The sequence below is a fragment of the Solanum stenotomum genome, chromosome 4, assembly GCF_019186545.1.
Source record: "Solanum stenotomum isolate F172 chromosome 4, ASM1918654v1, whole genome shotgun sequence".
NCBI lineage: Eukaryota > Viridiplantae > Streptophyta > Magnoliopsida > Solanales > Solanaceae > Solanum > Solanum stenotomum.
Window position 1 is genome coordinate 65,436,007 of NC_064285.1, and position 26,043 is coordinate 65,462,049.

General features: G+C 32.9%; 5 protein-coding genes across 5 annotated transcripts; 4 read left to right on the plus strand and 1 right to left on the minus strand.

Moving 5' to 3' along the window:
• Positions 1–4,554: 4,554 nt before the first annotated feature.
• On the plus strand, positions 4,555–9,149 carry LOC125862979 (vacuolar protein sorting-associated protein 2 homolog 1). Its single transcript, XM_049543117.1, has 5 exons — positions 4,555–4,766; positions 7,081–7,211; positions 7,720–7,824; positions 8,526–8,786; positions 8,877–9,149. The coding sequence occupies exons 1-5, from the start codon at positions 4,730–4,732 to the stop codon at positions 9,012–9,014; spliced, it is 672 nt and encodes a 223-aa protein (XP_049399074.1). The 5' UTR covers positions 4,555–4,729; the 3' UTR covers positions 9,015–9,149.
• Positions 9,150–10,364: 1,215 nt separating this feature from the next.
• Positions 10,365–10,874, minus strand: LOC125861672 (RING-H2 finger protein ATL74-like). Its single transcript, XM_049541523.1, has one exon. It carries the CDS (start codon positions 10,872–10,874, stop codon positions 10,365–10,367), a length of 510 nt encoding a protein of 169 aa, XP_049397480.1.
• A 2,114-nt stretch (positions 10,875–12,988) lies between these two features.
• Positions 12,989–13,502, plus strand: LOC125861845 (uncharacterized). Its single transcript, XM_049541732.1, has one exon. The coding sequence runs from the start codon at positions 13,091–13,093 to the stop codon at positions 13,451–13,453; it is 363 nt and encodes a 120-aa protein (XP_049397689.1). The 5' UTR covers positions 12,989–13,090; the 3' UTR covers positions 13,454–13,502.
• Positions 13,503–15,340: 1,838 nt separating this feature from the next.
• Positions 15,341–15,865, plus strand: LOC125861847 (uncharacterized). Its single transcript, XM_049541733.1, has one exon. It carries the CDS (start codon positions 15,445–15,447, stop codon positions 15,802–15,804), a length of 360 nt encoding a protein of 119 aa, XP_049397690.1. The 5' UTR covers positions 15,341–15,444; the 3' UTR covers positions 15,805–15,865.
• A 1,927-nt stretch (positions 15,866–17,792) lies between these two features.
• Positions 17,793–18,311, plus strand: LOC125861848 (uncharacterized). The gene has a single exon (XM_049541734.1). The coding sequence runs from the start codon at positions 17,841–17,843 to the stop codon at positions 18,198–18,200; it is 360 nt and encodes a 119-aa protein (XP_049397691.1). The 5' UTR covers positions 17,793–17,840; the 3' UTR covers positions 18,201–18,311.
• The last annotated feature ends 7,732 nt before the right edge of the window (positions 18,312–26,043 follow it).

Sequence of the window (26,043 nt, forward strand, 5' to 3'; positions counted from 1 at the left end):
ATTGTACTTTTTCTACTTTGGGACTACAAACATTTGACAACAGTTTACTTCTGTTCTCTGTCTGCATTTAATTTAAACCAAACTTCTTTGGGGCATTTCAAAATATTCAACTTTCTTTTTATTTTCAGTCAACTTTTACATTCAAGAATCCAAGTTTTTTAAAAATTTGTTCCTTTTTTTCTTTAAATCAATGATGTTTGGATAACATAAATTGAGTTCAAATTTTAGATCTTTACTAAGTTAAATTACTTAATATAAAAAAAAAAAAAAAGAGTTAGATTCTATTAAAAACAATTTATTTACCCTTAAAAAGATAGAATGATAACGCACTCTTCTCAAATCTCACTTGTTATATTACACTAAGGGCTCGTTTGGTGTGAGGGATAATACCAAATAGTCCCGGGATTAAATTATAGTACTGCTTATTTTGTTGTTTGGTTGGCAAGTTCGGGATAACTTATCCCGGGATTAATAATTAGTACCGGGATAAGTTATCCCTCTCCTTGGGTGATATAGTAATCCCGAGATAACTTATCCCGGGATAAAATAGGTAAATGACAAAAATGTCTCTTTCAACCCTTTTGTTATATCATTTTTTACATTAATGAAGGGCATTTTTGTAAACAAATAAATTGTTCTTAAAATTTATTATTTTGAATACAGCAAACCAAACACTCAATAAAAAATAATCCCAACACAACTTATCCCATCATAACTAATCCCAACATAACTTATCCCATCATAACTCATTTTCAAACCAAACGACCCCTTAAATATATTATTGGTATTGTTATTATTGAAAAGTTAAATTGAAAGTAAGTCAAAGATTATTTCATTCTTAAAATTTGAAACCAAAATTTTTAGTTGTAAATGAAAAAATAGTTGTCATTCCACTGTAAATTTTTTTACATAATGATAAGATGGAGAAAGAAATTGTAATTTCAGGGAGTATATATTACATACAAGTCCAAAATACAATAAAAATTAAATTAAAAATAGTGAACACATTAAAGGCATCACCAACACCAATATTTTTAATAATTTTTGTCTTTAGTACTTTATCATCTTTTAATGTTTTTCTTCTTCGTTGGGTCCCACTTGAATAAAACAAAAGTTAATTTACTTGGCTGTCATCATCAACTCTGTACACTCCGCTGTAACTCTAGTAAAATAGCTCCCTATAATAGCCGCCCTTTACTGTTAAATACCTCATCATCTAAACTTATATATTGTTAATAACTTTTTTTAGTATATATTAATGTCGAACCTTATTTAATTAGTTTGTATATTTATTTTTTAAAATTTTGAACTTTTATATTAAAAATTATAGTTTCGCTATTAAATTTTTACCTCACTAACAACAATAACGATAACGAGTAATTGTCAAATTACTTGTCAATTTTAGAATTGTCACACATATTAAGAAAATAATTAATGACATAGTAAATTTACCATTTTATCTCTATTAATTATGAAGTGGATGAAAAATTCTATATTTTTCAAAGTAATTAGTTATTTAATTGAGGGTATAATCGGTAAAAAAAATTGTTATTTCTTAATTTGTTAAAATGGACAAGTAATTAGGAACAACTATAAAAGAAAAAATGGACAAGTAATTAAGGACAGAGAGAGTATGTTTTTTCTCTTTGATGGTTTAAGTTTTTAAATAAGATGATCACACGCTTCAATATAATATTAGATTAGATAGAATTTCTGAAATTAAATCTCATTGCTGCTTATGTCAAAAATAATTATTACGTGTTAAATCAATATGAAAGAATTAACTTCACACGTAAAGGGGTATCTCTAAGAATATAATTAAATAATAAAAATATATTCTCTAAAGACCCTCCGCTTTAAAAAAATTGTTTTAAAGTAACTTATTTTACCAAATATTAAAGTAGTATTCTTAAACATAATACTTAATTTACTTAATCCTTTTTGGTACGTGAAAAAGACGCGCTACATTATGGAGTGGGTTTGATAGTGTAAACTTAAGTATATTCCAAATGGCTGAGGCAATTAATGGACTTATCCATTAATTGGACAAATGACTCCTTTTTTTTTTTTTAACAGAACTCTTTCTTAAGTAAATCTTATACGATTTAAATTTATTTTTGCGTATTATATCATATGTATTACATTGTAATATAGTGTGTAGATAGATTGAAACCGTTTTTCGTTGTTATATAATATCACACATTTATATTTTGAATGATAAACCTATAAAAAAATAGGGTACATGGTAGAGCTATACTATAAAAATGTAGTATAAAAGATGAATTATGATTATTAAATAATAAATAAAAATAAAATGAGAAAAAAATATTAAGATAACGACGAGATCACACCAAATCGATCATTACATAAAATGAGTCTTTTTTTCATCAGCTAACGATGAATTTAAACGATTTGAAGCAATAGAAATTAAGTAACAATCAAATAAATATTATATTTAAACTAACTATACAACACAATAGGAAACAACCAGGAGCGGTTGGTAAGGTATAAAAAAAAAGTCCTTCGCCTTAGGTTCCCAAAATTGGGGGGACCATTTTTAGTTAATTAGGTAGGATTAAACTAAAAAATAAAATAAAATTTAGAACTAAGACAACAAATGCAAACGACATTAATGAAGTGATAGATATGACAATTACTTTTTTTCATTTCCAATAAAAAGTTGTGTGCTTTTTTTTTAATGTACAAGTTATCTTTTTTGTTTTTACCTTATTCTTTTTCTAATTTTATTTTTTATATATTCTATTCTCCTCTCTTCCTCTCTTCTATTTCTTCTCTCTTGCTCTTTTCTAATCTTACATCTCTCTCTTATTCAAAACTTAAAAATTTACTTGTTCTATTGTATAGTTTATATTTTAAATTTGGAGAAAAATATATTGCAGCAACCTAATTTATTTTCGGAAATCAAGTCTTCATACTTCTTGAATCCGGTAATAGCATTCTAATTTCTAATATTATTTTTGTTTTGTGTCTTATGTTTATTAAATTTTTTATTTGATATTGTAAATAGTGTTTAAAATATTTGTTAGATTTTAATATGTCAACTAGAAAATATATGAATCCGATCATTCAAAACTTCAATGAAAAAGAAAAATCGATAACTTGATAAAATTTCAGAAAGGTGCTCTTGATAAATTTTAGAAGTGGTTTGACTATATTATCGATTGAAAAAAAATTATTAAAAGAGATTAACTACACAAAAATTATTAATAACTTTGCATCTCAAAAAACTAGAAAAATAGATTTAAAATAAAAATATTTTAAATATTTTTTAAGGCTTCTAGTTTGATTTTGGCCTTAGGCCACCAACAAATTTGAGCCGCCCTTGATAACAACCATCCAAACCAGACATATATTAAAAAACACTTTTTTCTTAAATAATTAATCTTATACGATAACAAATTTAAATCAATCAAATTTTAATATAAATATGAAACATGATGAGATTATAGATTTGACTATGTATGAACTTTAAAAAATTAGAAAATATTTTTCTCTTAAAATGAATTTAAAGCGACACAAATTTAATTTCGAATAATAATAACAAAAAAGTGTAGTAAGTTGGGTTGTCACCACGCGGAAGAATCATATTCTAGGAAGACACGTGGCGCGTTTGGGGCTACTTTAACCCGGTGGGTTTTGGCGGCTTTTGGACACAAAACGACGGCAAAGAAAACGACAAAATAATTATCCAAAATGCCCCATGTTTTGTCGGTTTACCAAATTTGCAAAGTAGTGGGTATTTTTTTTTTCTCCATCCTTTTGTTTATGTACTTCTTCCTTTATGTAACGATAAAGAATAATATAATCTATTAAAGTATTGTATTCGTTTAAATAATATAGAATAGTATAATATAATATAATATAAAATAATATGATGTATTATGAAATAATACTTAATAATCATTTAAATAGAGTGTAACTATCTACTAAGTAAGAGAATAAATTACGTCTAACTTTTTACTATAATTTCTGACCTCTACAACCTTCTGTCATGGAATGACCTAAATAAGCTGAAGTTGCGTCATATCTTGTTTAATCACCCCACTCCAATACTCCTTAGACCTACTACCTATACCCCTCATCACAACCAGTACAGTCAACCTCTCACACCTAAAACAAGGCATTTGCAAATCTCTTATTCACACATGTCCAAACTATCTCAAGTCTCATTTGGATCCCACATCATAACACCCACGAGAGCCACTCCCGCCTAATCATGAATATTTTCATTTCTAATCTTATCTCGTTTATACGCTCACACATCCACATCAACATCCTCATCTCCACTACTCACATTTTTCTAGACATAAAAGTTCTTCACTTACCAACACTCATATAACATGAAATTAAACGAACGGTCGTAAAATATATATATATGTATTTAAACTACGCGATAGGGGGGGTCCATAATCCATGAAATTATATTCAAAATCGAATATTGTGAAGTTCACAATGGGCCTGGAGTCCAATACGCGGCCCATTAGACAAAGCCCATCTCTGACCGGAAACTTCGTTTTTGGATTCGCGCACTAACTTCGCCGTGTTGTAGAATGGATTCGGTAACCACTATTGCCGCGTTGTACATAAAAGAATCTTCTTTAACCCAAAAACCCCACACTTTCCCCTTTTTCTTCCGTCAAAAAATCCGAAATACTATTACGGTTTTTCAGAAGAAGAAGAAAAATCAATCGCCGATCGATCAATCACGATGAGTTTTTTATTTGGCAAGAGAAAAACTCCGGCAGGTTCGGTTTCTTATCAGAAAATTTATGTTTGATATCGATCGAATTGATGTTTTGTTTACTGTTATTTCGATGAATTTATTGCGGTTTGAAAATTCCTGTTTTGGCGATCTATGTGAATTTGAGATGTGATCACATCGAATTGTTGGAACATATGGTGAAATTGATAAGTTTTGACTTTAAACCGTTGTCTTGTAATTGTAGATTCTCTTATTTGATGAGAAATTAGGTATATGAGGTTTTGATGCTTTTGTTTAGTGAGTTTAGGGAAAGGAAATGATGCATAAGTGGATTTAGGATAATGATTTTTTAAAAATTTAGAGTGTTTAAATGTTTAATTTTGCTGGAGTGATGGCAAAAGTTTGGCTGTAGCAACCTTTGTGAATTGAGACGTGATCACCTGGAATTGTTGGGAAGTATGGTAATATTGATAAGTGCGACTTTAAACTGCTGGATCTTAATTGCTGAATCTTATATTTGATGAGAAATTAGGTATAGCCGGTTTTGATGCTTTTTGTTTAGTGAGCTTAGGGAAAGAAAATGATGCATAAGTGGACTTAGGATAATGATTTTTTCTTTTTACTTAGAATGTTTGAAGTTTAAATTTTGCTAGCGATGGCAAAAGTTTGGCTGTGGTTGCCTTAGTGTCCTGTTTTTATTTATTCAATGAAGTTATTGCTTTTTGAATATTTCATGTTTCGTGATGTGTTTCTGTGATCTATGTGAATTGGCACATGATCACCTTTAATTGTTGGGAAGTATGGTAAAGTCGATAATTTTTTACTTGACACCGTTGGCTCATAATTTTGTAAAATCTCTATTTGATGTGAGTTGTAGTTTATCCGGTTTTGATGCTTTTGTTTAGTGAGTTTAGATGAAAAACAAATGATGCATAGGTGGACTTTGGATGATGAAGTTTCTTATTTAGAATGTTTTAAGTTTAAATTTTGCTATAGTGATGGCAAGAGGTTGGGTCTGGCCATCTGGCCATCTGGCCACCTTAATGTCATGTCTTTTTAAGGTTTGGCATTCTTCAGATGGTATTTGAGGAAGACATTATTGTGCTCCAAATGATTCCTGGTTATGTGTATTCCATTGTCTAGATTGTATAATGATTGGAGTTTTTTTATTTTGCTGATTGTGAGCATTTTCTTACTCAAATTTAATGTTGGAAGTTTAATTCTGTAAAAGATTGAGTGGACATCGTGCGTGTTGTCCCATATATATCATACTAAACTGACAGTGACATATACTACACTTGATCTTAGCCAAAAGGCCAAGAAGGCTTAAAACTTGAAAGCTCTGGTTTATACTTTTTACTGCTAAACCTTAAACACTTAAATGGCAATTTTGTGTTGGTCTTGGTCTTGTTCAACTGCACATGGTAGACTACGTTGACACCCAAAAAAAGAAAAGAAAATGAATACCAACTTGACACAGATAAGTGCAGGTGCTTTTCTATTGCATGTTCTGTCTGTGTATGTGTGTGTGCTCATGCTGCCTATTTTTTTTGGAAGTCACCTCCTACTAATGAAATGCCTTAATACCTAGTTCGGCGTTATTTTTGTGTCTGGTTTACCTGCTTACTTATCAGAGCAAGCTCCATAATTTTCTTACCTTGAGTGACTTTAGATCCCAAATGTTATCTTTACAAATTACAAACATTTTGTTTTCCCCGTCCTTGTCTGAACCTATTGTTATTATGCCTCACTTGTTTTCTGCAAGTCTATACAAAATCTCGTTGTTTTTTTGGGACTTGGGGTTATGGAGGAATTTGATTTCCGATTTTTTTTTATGCTGGAAACGTTACCAGGGTATTTGTATCTCTTAGACCTTATCTCTATCCATTACTTCTCAAAATTTTATTACACTGTGAGTGGGAAGTTCATTGTTGTTGGAAAAACTACCATTAACTCAATCTGTTTAGGAGCAATTTGGGAACTTTTAATTCTCTTTGTGAAATTTAAATTTATCTATGCACCTCTCCTAAATTTTTCAAAGTCTCTGCATGTGGTAATAATATTACGGCAATGTGGGATTCCCCACATCATTTATTTTCTTATATATTTGTTAAATTTCATGTCACTTTTCTTTTATAGAGAACTAGTTTTGAAATCCCTAGAATACAGCTTTTCTTGCTAATTCTCAGTTTTATGAATTTTACTTGCTAATTTCCCCATTTTGTTGTTTCTTATATAAGTCAGTGCATGATGCTGTTCTATGTTGTTCCCTTGGAATTTGATGGGATGTGATTGTTGTTAGTCCTTTCTGAAGGATTTCCTTGCATTGGTTTCTAATGTTTTATTTTCATTTGCAGAACTCCTGCGTGAAAACAAGCGTATGCTTGATAAATCTATCCGAGAAATAGAAAGGGAGAGACAGGGCTTACAAACACAAGAAAAGAAACTAATTGCAGAGATAAAGAAAAGTGCAAAGCAAGGACAGATGGTATGTCTTCTGTCTGGATCTAAACCCCACTTAGTAAAGAGTACTTTTTACATCTTTTTTATTTGCCTCTTTACTTTTTCAAATCAATGGCACACATGCTGTGATTTTTTAAGAGGTAGATTATTCTATGATGGTGGAGCCTATCATGCATTTCTGTTATTAGTGTTGAGTTGCTTGAACTAGTACTAAAAATTAGCTGTACGTAACGAAGTGCTGAAGAAGGCCTGTACTGTAGTTAATGTTAATCAAACATTGCACAGAGTTGAACCCAAAAAGCACCAGCTCTTATGTTTTCTAGTTAAGCTTTACTTTTGGTTCAATTAGTTGAACAGAAAATCTATTATGCAGTTAGTGCAAGTGCATCGAGTCTTGGAAAAAGGCACTGGCTACTTCGTCACTTTTGTTTCTTGAATTCTGTAATGTATTATTCTATAGATAGTGCAAGGAAATAATAGGATTAACAACAATACTTAAGCCCATTTGTGATTTGAAGTTCTTTTGATTCTAGGGCGCTGTGAAGGTGATGGCGAAAGATCTTATCAGAACAAGGCATCAGATTGAAAAATTTTACAAGCTTAAGTCCCAACTTCAAGGTGTCTCCCTCAGAATTCAGGTAGTTACATTATCGTCAGTTTTTCTTGCTGTTGTTGCTATTGCTACTGTTTTGCTTTTGAGAAGTGTTAGCTTTATTGAGAATAAAATACGTTCAACTGTTGTTTACAAAGCTTAATATTTGCAAAACAGTATCCTTGATTTATTCCTTCCCTCCTCTGGAGTAAACTCTGCAATCTTAACAGTAAGTTCCCGTCACCAGTTAATGGAAAATTGGGAAAGCTTCTCCATCAATTGCGGAGACAAATGGCGGTACTGGGTTCATTTGAACTCATTATTTTCGACGTAGAGCATAAATTTTTGTGCAAAAGTATTTTATAATTGCAATAAATAGTAGGTATGAATAAGTTACCTTTCTCAAAAAAATAAATAGTAGGTATGAACTCATAATTTTAAAAATACAATGTGTTCAATCCTAAGAATCTTAAAGGATTGAACACATAAGGGTTAAGTCCTGGATCCACTTCTGTTTTTGGTGCTGCAAGGGAACTACTAACATGTCCTGATAATGATTTATTCTCTTCACATTCAAACTGTTTAGGCATATGCAAACTGGTTGACAAAAATATTTATGCTGTGATTGATTAAGAGTTCCTAACATGGTTGATTTTCAATTGCATATATTTGGTTGTCTTGAAAAATCAATTGTTTCCTAACTCTTTTCTTCTTTCCAAAATTCCCAAATATTATCATTGGTATCAGACTTTGAAATCAACACAAGCAATGGGTGAAGCAATGAAAGGCGTTACAAAGGCAATGGGACAGATGAACAGGCAGATGAATTTGCCAGCATTGCAGAGAATAATGCAAGAATTTGAGATGCAAAATGAAAAGATGGAAATGGTGAGTGAGGTGATGGGAGATGCCATTGATGATGCTTTGGAAGGGGATGAGGAAGAAGAAGAAACTGAAGAGTTGGTGAGCCAGGTCCTTGATGAGATTGGAATTAATATCAACAATGAGGTATTTTACCACTCTTTAGTTACACCTATTTGGATGTATATGATATGTTTGCAATGCTCTAATTACTTATGGTCCTTGAATTAATGGCAGCTTGTCAATGCTCCTTCTTCTGCGGTGGCTGCTCCAGCAGCGAAAGGCAAGGTTGCACAAGCTGAGGCAACTGACAATGACGATGGTGGGATAGACAGTGATCTGCAAGCAAGGTTAGACAATTTGAGGAAAATGTAAATTGCTTGTAGAATGAATTGGAAACTTTATATGGCCTTGTAATATTTGTGAAAATTCTGGAATTCATGATCAGGCATTGTGTCTGTCATTGCAATTTGCAAAACATAGCATACCCTATGCTTTCTATTTATTCTTTTTTTTTGAGAAGGTAACAGTCTTGTATTATATTCCAAAAAATCAAATCTGCCACAACTTGTTACAGGTCATCATTTTTTCACATTATAGAACACAAGCATTTTCCTGTAACTATCATCTTTTTCTTCTTTTTCTGTAACCTGGTGTTTCGGCTGGGCCAATTTACGCACATCTTGACTAATTCCACATGTAAAAACAAAAGAGAGTAATTCCATCGGCTAAGTGATATCTCCCACTAGCATAGGAATTAATATAACTCTATCCACCAATGATTGGATAGATTGAAAGGAATCACTTTTATGTTTTTGTCTATGGAAATTTGAACTTGAAACCTCATCATTTTCAACCCACTTCATTGACCATCAAGTCATGTTGGGTGCAGTGTTTTGGATGACAGAAGGCGACATAGGTCTGCCCACCGTGAGGTGAGTAGCAAGGCACACCTTTTTAAAGTGCGTTGTCAATTAATACCAAAAATTAAAATATTAAATTACATATATAAATAATCAAAATCTTAATAGCAATAAATATTAGCAAATTCAATTCAAATACTGGAAGTAGATAGTACATACTAAAAGTTTAGAATTTGAATGAGAAAAAAACAGAACAAAAGTCAAAGAAGTGAGAAAAGAAAGAGGTAGAAGTTACTTTGACGTCCGCAGAAGAATAAAGAAAAAGAAACAGATGAAGAAGAAATCTAAAGAAGTAAAGAAGAAGAAATACATATTGGTTGGACTTTGAATTTGCCGGAGAAGTCTAGTCGAGTCGATTGGTTGGAATCGGAGTCAAAGTCTAAGAGTCCAACTGTTCAAATTTGGAAAGAAAATCCTAACATTACCTTTTAACTTTTAAAATCCTAAATTGATTTTTTTTTTTTTTTTTTTTTAACTTTAACAAAATACAAAAGGCGACGCCTTTTTTGCCTTCGTCGCCTTTGAAGATTGCCTTGCCACTAAGCTTATAGGCGATGAAGGGTCGTCTCACCTCGCCTCTCGCTATTGGCGACGAGGCGAATGGCGATTGCCTTTCACAACACTGGACTTGGGTGCAACTATCATCTTTCTCTATTACCACACCCACTGGGATCTCCTCATCAATGAACGCCTTCATGCAAAACCAATATTTCCTAGAAACAGAAACTACCATAACACAAAAATGGAATGAAAGAAAATACCTTTATGAAAAGAATCTCAAAATGAAATGAAAGAAAATAAACTAAACTGAACTTCCTTGAACTATCAACCCGTCTCGAGAACTTCCCTCTTGCCTTGTGAAACTATTCCGGTGAAGCACTGGTGGCTCCACCGGAGAACGACACAAAGGGCAATCCAAATGAGAATAAAGCCACATATCAATGCAAGAAGCATGAAAAGAATGTCTGCATATTGGAAGTTGCTTCACTTCTTCCCCTTCTTCGAAAGCTGATAAACACACAGCACACTCATAATCACTGCTCTTTTCCTGTTGATTTCCTCCTCCTTCTTTCTTGTACCTGAAACTGGACACTGTGTTCACGTTAAGGTTATTAGGAACCTGGATGGTGTTTTGTTCAAGAGACTGATTCGTGTGGTTGTTTTCGTTGCACCATCGAGTGTGAATGAAATTGTAGAGACCAAGCAGGAAAACTGCTGTTCCTACAATGATAAGAGCGCAATACAAACTGGGTAAGTTCAATTGTTTTGGAGGAGAATATGAAGGAATATAAGGCATAGGAGCTTCTGGCATGGTTGATTAGTTGAAGCTTTTTGTTTGAGAAGCAAATATTATGAGGAGATAGATTTGATTCACCAACTAGTGATATATATAACCAAGTAAAGTAGTATATTATTACTACGACTTTAACTTGTATTACACAAGAGGTAGAAAAAAAAGTACTATATGTGCATTTTAACCTGTCTAATTTATCAGCTTAGTAGTTCCACTTCTTATGGGCAGTTCTTTAGTTATTTCTTCAAGTGATCTGATAGTATACCTTGCGTACTTTTAGTACTTGTCGTCTAAAACAAGTCATAGGTATTTGTATTGGCATGGAGGGAGTGTTATTTACATGGATAATATTAATTATAATGTTATTTTCTTATACTTTGTGGAATTCTACTTGTGATAATAGGTTACATACCATCCTTACGAGATTACCTGTTAGTTAATGTGTGCATCAATGGATTTACCTTTATGAGTGATATGATGTGTAAATTAATGTATATAACTTAAATTCTTGTAAGGAAGAAATTTGATTTTATCTGTTTGATGTTTTAACTTTTATAGAGGAAAAAAATAATGAACTACTATTAATTATGAAGCCGTGGAATCAAAGGAGTATAAAGAAGGAATATTGTAGGCTAAATAAACTGTGATGAAACATGAAATCAAATGAAGAAGACAAATAAATTGACATCTAAATTTGCTGTCACTTTTCAAGCAAAGTCGATTTTATAGCTCCTATTTTGTCATTTTTAACAGGAAGTTTGATGGATAATTTGATTTTAATTTACTTTGTGAAGCTTATCTTTTAGTAGGTTGTGTATCTTTAGGTAAATATTATAATAGTTTTTTCTGTCCCCTCTTGATGTAATATACTCCCTTCCTATTTCACCTTTCTTTTCAAAAAATGAAATAAAATAATTAGAAGGTAGGGAAGGGGAAAGAGGTTACAAGTGAGGAATCGAACCCTCACTAGCAAGGTGAAAGTTTAGATAGTCAGTCAACTAAGCTACTAAGATTCACCCTTTCTATTTCAATATGTTTATCCATTTTTAGTTTTTTTGTGGCCGTTTAATAGTGTTCTCCATTGCTTATGACGATGGCAGTGGCTCCTAAAGTAAAGAAAGCCACTTTCCAATCAATTACGACTCCTCACTCAGATATTGATAGTGTCCGACTGTTTATGAAGTTCTTGAAGAAATGAAAACTTCTTGAAAGAAGCTTCAACCAATATATCTTCCACATCTTCAATCCATACCCCTCTTGAAAAGGGTATGAATTTCATGACGTTCACTTTTGGGGTTAAAATGTTAACCCTTTTAATGTAATTATAAGATGACATATGAGGAGATTTAATTAACTTTAAGGACAATTTGTGCCTAATAATTGGAAGAAGGGCAACTTTGTGTTGTCATTTTTAATACATTAGGGATATTTTTTTGGACCCCTTTTTCGTATTTATTTCATTGTTGAAGCTATATGATCCTTAGTCCAATATAAAGATTCATGGGGTAGATGGATTACACGTGTACACTTCAATTGAACCAAAATAATAGTTTATCAATAATCGAGGGACCAATCTACAAGATTAAAGACTTCACATTTTTGAAGGCTTAATTACTTGTACCTATCTTTTGGGTGCTTTGATAGTGTACTAATTTCGTTACGCTAATGGACATGGATATAGGTAGCTAGTCTTCGATATACGGTTTAATCAAACCTAGCAACTTTGTTTCAAATTCTGTATTTGACATAAGAAATTTATTCAATATGTATAAAGTATAAACTGTTAATTTAGAACTCAATAACTTAAAATGACTAGAATTAACAAGAGAGAGTTGCGTAGATAGTAAACACTTTTCACCTCCAACCCCAAGATTGTGGTCCGTCAGTCATCAAGGGAGCAAAAAAGTGAAAGTTCTTAGGAGGAGGTAACAAAAGGGCTAGAATTTTGAATCCATAAACTTTAAATTCTAGCTCCGCCTCTGTTGTTGCTGCTACTACTAAACTTAAAATTATGATAGGGATTGCAATTGGATAAGGTTATCCACCATAGACAAGTGAAGAATCCCCACGTAGGACATAAAGAAGAGATGTGCAACACCAATTGCCCCATTTTCCACCTCTCATATCTTAATGGCTCTCAAAAGCACAACTTACATATCTCAACAAACAACACAAGAATATAGAGACATAGAACAACTCATCAAAAGAAGAAAAATTAAGGCAAAATAATAATAATGGCTTCTACTTCTTCAATAGTTTCAATGGCAATGCCACTAACTTACACAACCCAAAACAAGCAACCAATTGTTGAAGCATTTTTCAAGCCATTGCCAATTAGACCTTCAAAACAAATTACAACTTCAAAAAAGTTTGTAGTCATCAAGGCCACTTCAATTAAGGAAAAGGCAGTGGTAGGGTTGACAACAGGTGTACTCACAGCATCAATGGTTGTACCTGATGTAGCACAAGCTGCTGAGGGTTTGTCACCATCACTCAAGAACTTCTTGCTTAGCATTGTGTCTGGTGGAGTTGTGCTTGGTGCTATTATTGGTGCTATTATTGGTGTATCCAATTTTGATCCTGTTAAGAGGGGTTAATTTTGTGTGCTTTCTTTCTATATAAATGATATTGTTTGGTTTTCAAGTATGATTTTGTGTATGTTTAATTCCTTTTAGCTTATTTTTTGGTTTAATCATCTTGGTATTCGAAATAGTAAAGGCTCGTCATAGTGCTTTTAATAGGCTCTATTAAGATAGCGCGAAAGAGTTTACTATATAGTTAATTCACATTTGGAATGTTTAGGATTCACTAAAAGAAGTGATTCATATCATGATTTTTTTCATTTATACAACTCAAACCTAAGATATGTATGTCAATTTTACTAGATATACATGATTCTCGTACATCTTATCACACTACTCGGTGGTAATTCCTTGGTTGTAATTTTGCTAGAAATATATGCGAATGCTTTAATTTTGATTTGGGATTAGTGTGCATACACTAAAAGCAGTGGCGGAGCTACGTTGAAGCAAGGGGGTTCATATGATACCTCTTGTTCAAAAATTTAGTGTCTATTATAAGACAAAAATAATAAAATGCATGAGTGAAAAGGAATAAGTTGTACCTAGTTTTAAAAAAAATGTTTGACTGTACAATGAGTGAAGTAAAATAAAGGTATCATGAGTGAAACACCAAGTGAAAGTCAAACTTCACGCATTAAAGGTACCATGAGTGAAACATTATGTCAAAGTGAATTTTTGAGATTGTCAAGTCAAACTTTAGATAAAAAAAAAATCTGAATATAATATTTTTAAGCTAAATTTCAGATAATAATATTCGAAGTTTGGCCTTGCCAAGGCCACAACTTTAGACGAAAACAAAAACTTTTGAAGTTAGGCATTCCCAAGGTCACGATTTCAATAGTTTTAAAGTTGGCCTTGATTAGCTATTATATAGTCCAGGGCTCTAGGCAAGATTATAACTTCACTAAAAAATGTTCGAAGTTTGACCTTTAAAGTCCACAACTTCGGTAAAAAAATATTTAAGGTTAGCTTCGAAAAATCATTATATATCTGAAGTCTTGTCAAGGTCACAACTTCAAGTAAAAATATTTGAAATATGGCTTTGTCAAATTCACAAATTCAATAAAAAAATGTAAGTTGGTCTTAACAAGTCAAAAATTTATTTATGAATAGAGACCAAATATCCTATCATAATTACCAACAATTACAAGACTATCGTGTATATCGACCCTCACATGGTCAATCAATTCTGTTGACAACCACCATTGTTAGCTTCCGCCACACAACCAAATGACAGAATCATCGGTCATTACTACTAATTACTCTTTACTGATAGTCATCATTCGACAATTATTACCTTTGACTTTACCTATACCACCATCAATCATTACTGTCGACAACCTCCACCAACCATGACCACTTATTACTGCACGCCATCCACCACCGTCAATCACCAACTAGTCATTATTGTACAATCATCACTATCTACCTCCTCCACCAATATCACCTTACTACATGAAAATTAAATTTTTTTCTAATATTTTGTGATTATAATATTTAATTAATTATATTTAAAATGTATTTCTATTAATTTTAATTTTTAAATAAAGATAAATAAATTATACATATTCAAACATTGAAAAAATAAATAGTTTTAATTATACAAAAAATTAATCATCCATTGTTTAAATTTTGAAATAATTTTAATACTAAGAAATGCATTCAAATAATTAAATTACAAAAATAAATGTTTCATATTTCCTCATTCTCATATGCTTCAACTAGGAAGTTTTGGAGTCCCCAAACTTTGATGTACCATAGGTGCTTTCTCAACATAAAATTATGTCAACCTTACAATAAGATAACCTTATCCATCACATAGCCAATAGCCAATAAGAACCAGCCACATAGGACAAAATAAAATATGCCAACTCCAAATTTTAATTTTCCACCTCTCATTAAAAACCCTCTCTTTATCATCTCAATACAAATTCACATCATATTAACAATACCATACTTCTTCAACTTTTGTTTTTGTAATTCTTGAGAGCAAAAAGGCAAAAGAAATGGCTACTTCTTCAATAGTTTCAATGGCAATGCCACTAACTTGCAAAAGCCAAAAGAAACAACCAATTGTTGAAGGTTTTTTCAAGCCATTGCCAATTAGGCCTTCAAAACAAATTGCAACCTCAAAAAAGTTTGTAGTCATCAAGGCATCTTCAATTAAGGAAAAAGCAGTGGTAGGGTTGACAACAGGTGTACTCACAGCATCAATGGTTGTACCTGATGTAGCACAAGCTGCTGAGAGTTTGTCACCATCACTTAAGAACTTCTTACTTAGCATTGTGTCTGGTGGAGTTGTGCTTGGTGCTATTATTGGTGCTATTATTGGTGTCTCCAACTTTGATCCTGTTAAGAGGGGTTAATTTTGTGCCTTTTCTTTAATTGATTGTATTTATATATATGATATTGTTTGGTTTTCAAGTATTGTTTTGTCTTATGTTAACATGGACAATTTAATTCCCTAGCTTATTTTTCGATTTATTCATATGATATTCGAAATAGTAAATGCTCATAATAACGCACCAGTGAAACTAGTCTCTCTTAAGATCGTGTGAAATAGTTTTCTATAGGACTGATTTAAATTTGCAATGTGTATGGCTCATTAAAAGAAGTGCTCCATATCATATGTTTCTCCACTTATAATACTTGAACATAAGAATTGTATATAGTTGAGGGTGGAGAATCTCGTCCATCCTACTACACTCCTTGGTAGTGTTTAAATTTTAGTTTTAATTTTTCCATAAATACACAAATGCCTTTATTTTAGTTTGGGTCTAGTGTATGTACACTAGTGTGAAAAATCTTTACACTATCAAATCATTTAAAATGTAATTACACTAGGGCTGGCAAGGGGATGGGATGGGGACTGGGGGACGGGACGGGACAAGGGACGACCTGGCCGGGATTCGGGGGGGATCGGGATTGGGGGGATAAAAATTCGTCCCATCCCGTCCCACTATATATACGGGATGGTAAATACGCAACCTAACTCTTCTTTATGCAGGTAGAGAGGTTATTTCCGATAAACTCTCAGCTCAATTAAGCATATCAAATTCAAGCATAAAAAAAAATATAGTAATGGAGAAGTCATGGTGAATATAATGCTAAAGAGAAACACTAGCAAGTAGCAACAACAAATAAAACGATTGATAATTGAAATAAATGAATCAACATGTAATAATAAAAATCGGACGATAAGATAGAAGTGTAATAATACCAAAACTGGCAAGGGAGATTAGACATCGCTCAACTATCTACTAAACTTTTACTCTAATACTTGACCTTCATATCCTCCTATTTTGAGCCTCTCCTCGATGAGCTGCTAGTGTGCTATGTCTTGTCAACCTCTCACACCTCCTTATTAGAGCATATGTGCATCTTCTCTAGACATGTTCGAACCATCTCAACCTTATCTATCTCATCTTGATTGCCACGAAGGTCACTCCCACTTGTATCTCTCCTAGCATACCAAACGTTTTGAAATTTATGATCTTAAACATGTCATTATATAAGAATGCCATTAAAGCTAAAGCAAAAAGTAGGATTAGAAACTCATTTTAAATATAAAAAGATGCATACGAGACACATAAAACGAGTGTTTGTTTTTTTAGTATTTGTATTTTTATATAATTGCAAAATTGTGAAGATGTTCTTACTTAATTAAAAAATAACTATAAAGGTGATCTTTCTTAGAATTTCGTTCACTAAGACTGCCCAATCACCATTACCAATCTTAACAGGGCCATCACCATAATTGACCACTAGCTTATCAATCAATTTTATCGCTAACTTTCATTATATAATCAAAATTATTAACCATCGTCACCAATCACTTTTATCATCACTCATAAATATACAACCATTCTATTAGACTTTGACTATACCTCCACGAACCATTACTGCCAATCATCTTCACCAATCACGACTATCACTAATTATTACTAATTATCACTGTACATCAAGACGAGCCAAATTCTAATGTTACGTCTACTAAGAATTAACAATTTTTTCATATACAATCAATTTTTTTAAAAAGGAGGGGAAGGGGGTGTGGTGGTGGGGGTATTCATATTTCCTTAAAAAAATATTCATGATCAAACGAACACTCGAAGTCCTCAAAAATTTGATGCACCATGGATCTTTTTTCAGCCTACGTGGATATAAAGTTATGACAACCTTCTAATAAGATAACCATATCCAATATAACCAATAAAAATCAGCCACATAGAACAAAACAAAAATATGCCAACAACCAAATTTCAATTCTCCACCTCTCATTAAAAATCCTCTCTTTATCCTCTCAATCTAAGTGGCCCCTTTTCCTCTCAAATCACATCATATTACTACCAATACCATAATCCTTTTAACTTTTGTTTTGTAATTCTTGAGAGCAAAAGAAATGGCTACTTCTTCAATAGTTTCAATGGCAATGCCACTAACTTACACAACCCAAAACAAGCAACCAATTGTTGAAGCTTTTTTCAAGCCATTGCCAATTAGGACTTCAAAACAAATTGCAACTTCAAAAAAGTTTGTAGTCATCAAGGCATCTTCAATTAAGGAAAAAGCAATGGTGGGGTTGACAACAGGTGTACTCACAGCATCAATGGTTGTACCTGATGTAGCACATGCTGCTGAGGGTTTGTCACCATCACTCAAGAACTTCTTACTTAGCATTGTGTCTGGTGGAGTTGTGCTTGGTGCTATTATTGGTGCTATTATTGGTGTCTCCAACTTTGATCCTGTTAAGAGAGGTTAAATTTGATCATGATTTGTGTATGTTTACATGGCAATTAATTCCTTTTAACTTATTTTTCTGTTTATTCATTTGGTATTTGAAATAGTAAAGTTGTGATGATGTTCTAGTAAATTGGTGCGAAACGATTGGCTCTGCATTTAATTTAGATTCGCAATGCATAAGGCTTACTAAAAGAAATATTTTATATATGTTGAGTTAAAGAGGAGGTAAGTTGGTTAAAATTCGTGCACTTTTAAGTTTATCGATATGATATTTTGTTGTATTCCTTACCTTCTTTTAATTTGTATTAGTTTATGAATTTTTCGATTGATCAACTTTATTTGACCTCAAATTTGTGGGTTCATCTATAATGACTTAGTGTACAATATTTACATGACTAATTGAATTTTTTAGCATCCAAATTATTTGCTCACATTCGTAATGACCTAGTAAAGGATGCCTATAGCCTCTATAGAATCTACACGACTTTTTTTTTACCGTTTAGAAGATGCAAATTAGAAATTCAATTTTTTAATTTTTCGTGTGTATTAGTCGTGGATTTTTTTTTTTTGGGATCACAAAACAATAATTTAGTTTTTTCTCAGTTTTTATGTGTATTAACCCATAAAATTTTGAAAATATGACTAATCAAATTTTTTAGCATCCCAATATTTTGCTAGCATCCGTAATGACCTAGTGAACGATGCTCATAGCCTTTATAGGATATACACCACTTTCTTAGCATTTCAAGAACATGAGATAAGAACTCAAATTTTTCTTAGTTTTTCGTGTGTATTAGTCCATGAATATTAATAAATGGATAAATGATTTTGTGCCCCCAATTTATTCGTACCATAAACGATGACCTAGTGAACGATACCCATAGCCTCTAAAGGATTTACATCACATTTTTAGCATTTTTCGTGAATTGGGTGATTTTCTTTGTTTTTCCTGTGTGTTAGTACATGATTTTTTGGTGATATGAATTTGATACTTTTTTTTTGCAAAAAGTTTACAGGACCCTCCGTATTCCTTAATGACCTAGGGAACATTACCTATAGCCTCACCATGATTCGCACCACTTTTTTTTAGTATTTAGGGGTCCAATCAACAGAAATTAGACAATTTTCTCAAAAAAAATATTTGTGTGTTAGTATATGATTTTTTTGGTGATATGGATTTCAAACTTTTTTTTTTTGGAAAAAACCTTTACATGACCCTCCGTAATGACGTAGGAGAATAATACCTATAGCCTCACCATGATCCAACCCTCCTTTTTAGTATTTAGGAGCTACTCAACAAGAATTAAACGATTTTCTCAGTTTTTCGTGTTTGTTAGTACATGAATATTTGAAAAATATGGATTTCGGTAAAAAAACCACCAAACGCATACCACCCAAACTCCATTGACTATAACACATGAAAAATGGAAAAATTCCTATTTCCCGTACCGTGCCTCGTTTGAACTAGAAAATGTCGACGTTTACCCATCCGAACCAATCCACGCCATTAAATAGATCGTCACGATGCCCACAAAAAAATTCAGTCAAAAAGTCGTCGGACTCACATATCACCCAAAATCAATGGACTACACACGAAGAATGGAAAAATCTCTATTTCTCATTTCATGCCTCGTTTGAACTTGAGAATGCCGATGTTTGCCCTCTGAACCAGTGCATGCCATTAAATAGATCGTCACGGACGTCCACAAAAAAGTTCAAACAAAAAAACGTTAGGCGCACATGTTACCCAAAATTCATTGACTATAACACACGAAAAATAGAAAAAATCCTATTCTTGTTCCGGACCTCGTTTGAACTTCAAAAAGTCGACGTTTACCCCTTTGAACCGTGGATCTAGCGATTTGGAGAACCCCATTTTTTTTCCAAAAATAACTTTATAACGACCTCCATAATGAGTTGGGGAAGCGGTATGTACAATCCCATCATTTTTTTCCGGACATTTTCGCATTTACATGCCACTTTAAGAAATTATGCGATATTTTTGGTTTTTCGTGTGTATTTGCCCATGATCTGACGCTTTGAACATCCAAAATTTATTTCTTAGAGATATTTATTAGGACCTCCGTAACAAGTGGGGGAAGCGTTACGTACTGTCCTACCATTTTTCAAACATATTCTGCATTTACAATCCAACTTTTAGGAATTACTCGGCTTTCTTGATTTTTCTTGTGTACTAGCCCATGGATCCGTCGTAACGAATGTCCATAAAAAATTTTGGCCAAAAAAAAGTCAAGATCACGTATCACCAAAAATCCATGGACTATAGCACAAAAAAAATGGTAAATTCGATCTTTCACGCATTGTGGTTCTTTTGAACTCGAAAATGCGTCTGTTTGCCCCTCATGACAAACTGATTCCATTAATAAGGTCACTACAGAAGTCCATAAAAAATTTTGGTAAAAAATAAGTCAGGATTACGTATCAGCAAAAATTCATGGACTATAGCACACAAAAATGGTAAATTCTATCTTTCCCACGTTGGGGATCTTTCGAATTTGAAAATGTGTATGTTTTCCCTTCGGGACCAACTACCTCTATTAATAAGGTCTTAACGGACGTCCAGAATTTTTTTTGGCCAAAAACAAGTTGGGATCACATATCATTAAAAATCCATGGACTATAATACACGAAAAATAGTAAATTTGGTCTTTTCTGCATTGGGCTCTTTTGAACTTGAAAATGCATCCATTTGCCTCTCGAAAAAAACCTGACACCATTAATAAGGTCGTAACGAACGTCCATACAAAAATTCGTCCAAAAACAAGTCGGGATCACCAAAAATTTATGGACTATAGCACACGAAAAATGGAAAATTTGGTCTTTCCCACATTGGGGTTCTTTCGAACTTGAAAATGTGTCAGTTTGCCCCTCGGGGCCAACTGAATCCATTAACAAGGTCGTAATGGACGTCCATATAAATTTTCGGTCAAAATTAAGTCGGGATCACGTATCACCACAAATCCATGGACTATAGCACACGATAAAGGGTAAATTAAGTCTTTCCTACATTGGGAATCTTTTGAACTTGAAAATGCGTTTGTTTGCCCTCGTGAACAATTGACTCTATTAATAGGTCATAACATATGTCCATACATAATTTAGGAAAAAAAAACGTATCACAAAAAATCCATGGACTAATACACACAAAAATTTGAGGAATTTGGGTAATTCCTAAAACAAGCTTGTAAATGCGAAAATAGGTGTTAAAATATGGTGTGAGTATACGTAGTGGTTCCCCAACTCATTATGGAGGTCCTCATAAAGTTTTTCAATTTTTTTTTAAGGTGCTCCGAGGTGTTAGATCCAAGTGTTAATACACACGAAAAATCAAAAAAATTGGATAATTTCTAAAACAAGACTTGTAAATTCGAAAATAGGCATTAAAAAAATGGTGTGAATATACGCAGTGGTTCCCCAACTCATTGTAAGGTCCCATAAGTTTTTTCAATTTCTTTTTGGGTGCTCCGAGGTGCCAAATTCATGGGCTAATACACACAAAAAATTGAGGAATTTGGGTAATTTCTAAAAAAGACTTGTAAATGCGAAAATAAGCGTTAAAAATGGTGTGAATATACGTGGTGGTTCCCCAACTCATAAAAGAGGTCCTCATAAAAAAATTCAAATTTTTTTTAGTGCTTTGAGGCGTTAGATTCATGTGCTAATAATACACCCGAAAAATCAAGGAATTTGGGTAATTCCTAAAAATAGGCTTGTAAATGCGGAAATAAACATTAAAAATGGTGTGAGTATACGTGGTGGTTCCCCAACTCATTACGGAGGTGCTCATATTTTTTTTTTAAAAAAAATTGTTAGATGCTCTGATGCGCCAAATCCATGGGGATTACACACGAAAAATCGAGAAATTTGGGTAATTCCTAAAATATGGCTTGTAAATGCAGAAATAGACATTAAAAATGGAGTGAATATACGTGATGGTTCCACAACTCATCACGAAAGTCCTCATAATTTTTTTTAAAAAAAAAATTAGGGTGCTCCGAGACGCCAGATTCATGGGCTAATACACACGAAAAATAGAAAAAATTGGGTAATTTCTAAAAAAAAGCTTGTAAATGCGGAAATAGGTTTTAAAAAATGGTGTGAATACACGTGGTGGTTTCCTAACTCATTACAGAGGTACTCATAAAGTTTTTACAAAAAAAAAATTGGGTGGTCAAAGGCGTTACATCCAGGGGCTAATACACATGAAAAAATAAAGAAATTTGGGTAATTCCTAAAAAAGAGACTTGTAAATGCAGAAATAGGCATTAAAAAAAATTGTATGAGTATACGTGGTGGTTTCCAAACTCATTACGGAGGTCCTCATCAAACTTTTTCAAATGTTTTTAAGGCGCTTCAAGGCGCCAGATCATGGGCTAATAAAGTTACCACTAATACAGTCTTTTGGTGGCGAAATATTATTCTTTTAGTGGTGATTTATGTTGCCACTAATATAATCTTTTAGTGGCTACATGTTTTTCTTTTGAAGGCGACTTAAGTTGCCACTAATACAGCCTTTAGTGGCAACATATTATAGTATTAGTAGCGACTTAAGTTGCCACTAATACAACTTTTTAGTGGCGACATATTATAGCATTAATGCCGACTTAAGTTGCCACTAATACAGCCTTTTAGTGGTGACATATTATAGTATTAGTGGCGACTTAAGTTGCCACTAATACAGCCTTTTAGTGGCAACATATTATAGTTACGACTTAAGTTGCTGCTAATAAAGTCTTTTAGTGGCAACTTAAGTTGCCACTAATACAGTATTTTAGTGGCGACTTAATATTCCTTAGGTAGCGACTTAAGTTGCCACTAATACAGTCTTTTCGTGGCGACGTATTTTCCTTTTGGTGGCGACTTGAGTTGCCACTAATACAGTCTTTTAGTGGCGAATATTTTCCTTTAAGTCGCCACCAATACAGTTTTTTAGTGGCGGCATATTATTCTTTTTGTGGCGACTTAAGTTGCCACAAATATAGTCTTTTAGTGGCAACATATTATAGTATAGTTACGACTTAAGTTGCTACTAATACAATCTTTTAGTGGCGACGTATTTTTCTTTTGGTGGCGACTTAAGTTGCCACTAATATAGATTTTTAGTGGCGACATATAATAGTATTAGTGGCAACATATGATAGTATTAGTGGCGACTTAAGTTGCTGCTAATACAGTCTTTCAGTGGCGATGTATTTTTCTTTTGGTGGCGACTTAAGTTGCCACTAATACAGTCTTTTAGTGGCGACTAATATTCCTTTGGTGGCGACTTAAGTTGCCACTAATACAGTCTTTTAGTGGCGATATATTATAGTATTAGTGGCGACTTAAGTTGCCACTAATACAGTCTTTTAGTGAGACATCAAATCAATGGATTAATACACACGAAAAATCAATTAGGTCGTAATGGATGTTTATAAAAAATTTTAGCCAAAATAAATTTGGGACCACATATCACCAAAAATTAATGGACTATAGCACACGAAAAATGGTAAATTTGATCTTTCCTGCATTGGGGCTCTTTTGAACTTGATGTGTTTGTGTGCCCTTCAAGACCAACTGACTCATTTAATAAGGTCGTAAAGGTCCAAAAAAAATCGAGATCATGTATCACCAAAAATCCATGGACTATATAGCACACGAAAAATGGTAAATTTGGTCTTTCCCACATTACAGATCTTTTGAACTTGAAAATGTGTATGTTTGTCTTTCGTGACCAACTAACTCCATTAATTAGGTCGTAATGGACATTTATAACAAAATTCTATCAAAAAAAAATCGGGATCACATATCATAAAAAAATCATGGACTATGCACTCAAAAATTGAGAAATTAGATCTTTCTCACATTGGTGCTATTTCGGAACATGAAAATGTGTCTCTTTGCCCCTCGTGGTCAACTGAATTTTTTAATAAAGTCATAACAGACGTGCATAAAATTACTTTTGCTATAAACAAGTCGTGATCACGTGTGACAAAAACTTCATGGACTATCACACGAAAAATGGAAATTTGGTCTTTCCGTCATTGGGGCTCTATTGAACTTGAAAATGCGTTTGTTTTTCCATCGGGACTAACTGACTCCATAAATAAGGTCGTAACGGATGTCCATAAAAATTGTCGGTCAAAAACAAGTTCGGATCATGTATCACCAAAAATCCATGGACTATAACACACGAAAAATGATAAATTCGGTCTTTCCCACATTGTGGCTCTTTTGAACTTGAAAATTTGTCTATTTACCCCTTGGGACAAACTGACTTCATTAACAAAGTCGTAATGAACATCCATAAATTTTTCCACCAAAAACAAGTCAGAATCACGTATTATAAAAAATGCATAGACTATAGCATACGAAAAAAGGTAAATTCGGCCTTTCCCGCATTGGGGCTCTTTTACACTTGAAAATGCGTCGTTTTGGGGCTCTTTTGCACTCTGGCGCAACTCCAGCTTACTGAGGAAACAACCTTGGATAGAAGATTATGGAGGTCATAAATGGGTAGATGATTAGTTCGGTAGTTGAGAGTTATATTTCCTAGTCTTTCTTATACTAATAGTCATAGTATTACCTTTAAGAGTCTTGTTATTACATTTCTGTTATTATTTATTGGCACTTTGATTATTGTATTACTTTGTGGTGATAACTGTTCCATTTTTAGTGTGTTTGTCATACTTGTTTAGCATTTTTGTCTTGCCTTCTTCATTTCCGTTGTTTCATTTTCAAACTATTTTGTAATGTTTTTATTTGAGTTGAAGGTCTATCGGAACCTTTCTATTTTGTAGTGATAATAAGGTTTGCGCACACGCCACCCTTCTTATACCTCACTTGTGAAAATTCATTGAGTATGTAATTGCAGTGGCGGAGCTAGAATTTTCATCAAGGGTGTTCAAGAATTTATTTTTTTAATAAGTGAGTTGAATGTTACTTGTTTAACCTAGGAATTCTACCATGAACGATCTCAACATTTGTCAATATCAAATATAAACAATCGAGTTTTTTTTTTTTATGCATTGATTTTATATGATGAAAATATATGATTATTGTTTTTAAAGTGAAATATTGATAGAACAAATGCGTCTAGCTTTACAGAACATAAATCACACCAGTAGAATTTTGTTTTTCTTAAAAAAAGAAAGAAGATAAAACGCATGTATTGATTTTAGCTTTGGGTTTAAAGTTGTTAACATATATAAACACAAATTTTTAATGTAAAATGTTGGTTTTTTGTTTTCACTATTCGAAAGTGCAATATATCCTAGATAAAAATTAGAAATACATGATTACGAAATATTCAAAATTAAAATAATGTATTCATATATGTTACTTTATATTATTAAAACTGTAATATTAATAATTAAGAAACTTGACGAACATAATAATGGTGTGTGAGGTTGTGTTCTACTCTCAAAATAAAACCAAAAAAGTTGTGTGCTACTACGTGGGATTCGAACCTACACACCTCAGGTGAAAATGATTACGCTTAACCACTGTGCAACATAAGAGTTTATGTCAAAGTTGTTCAACATTAAATATTTATCCCTTGAACCCAGAATCTGACCTCTATATATGGTGTAATTTTTCGGCGAAGGGTGTTCAACTGACCACCCTTAAATGACTGTAGCTCTATCCCTGCGTAATTGGTGTATTGGTGGTTATTGTGGTAATGATGGTTGATATCAATGATTGTAAATGATGGCTAGTGGCGGTGATAACTGATTACAATAGAATATAGATATAACCAAAAAACAAATGCAAGATACTACATGGTTTATTATACAAGGAAATGCCTCTATGGGTTTATAGAAACTGAGAGTATCTTTCCACTTCCCTTCTTTAACGCCATT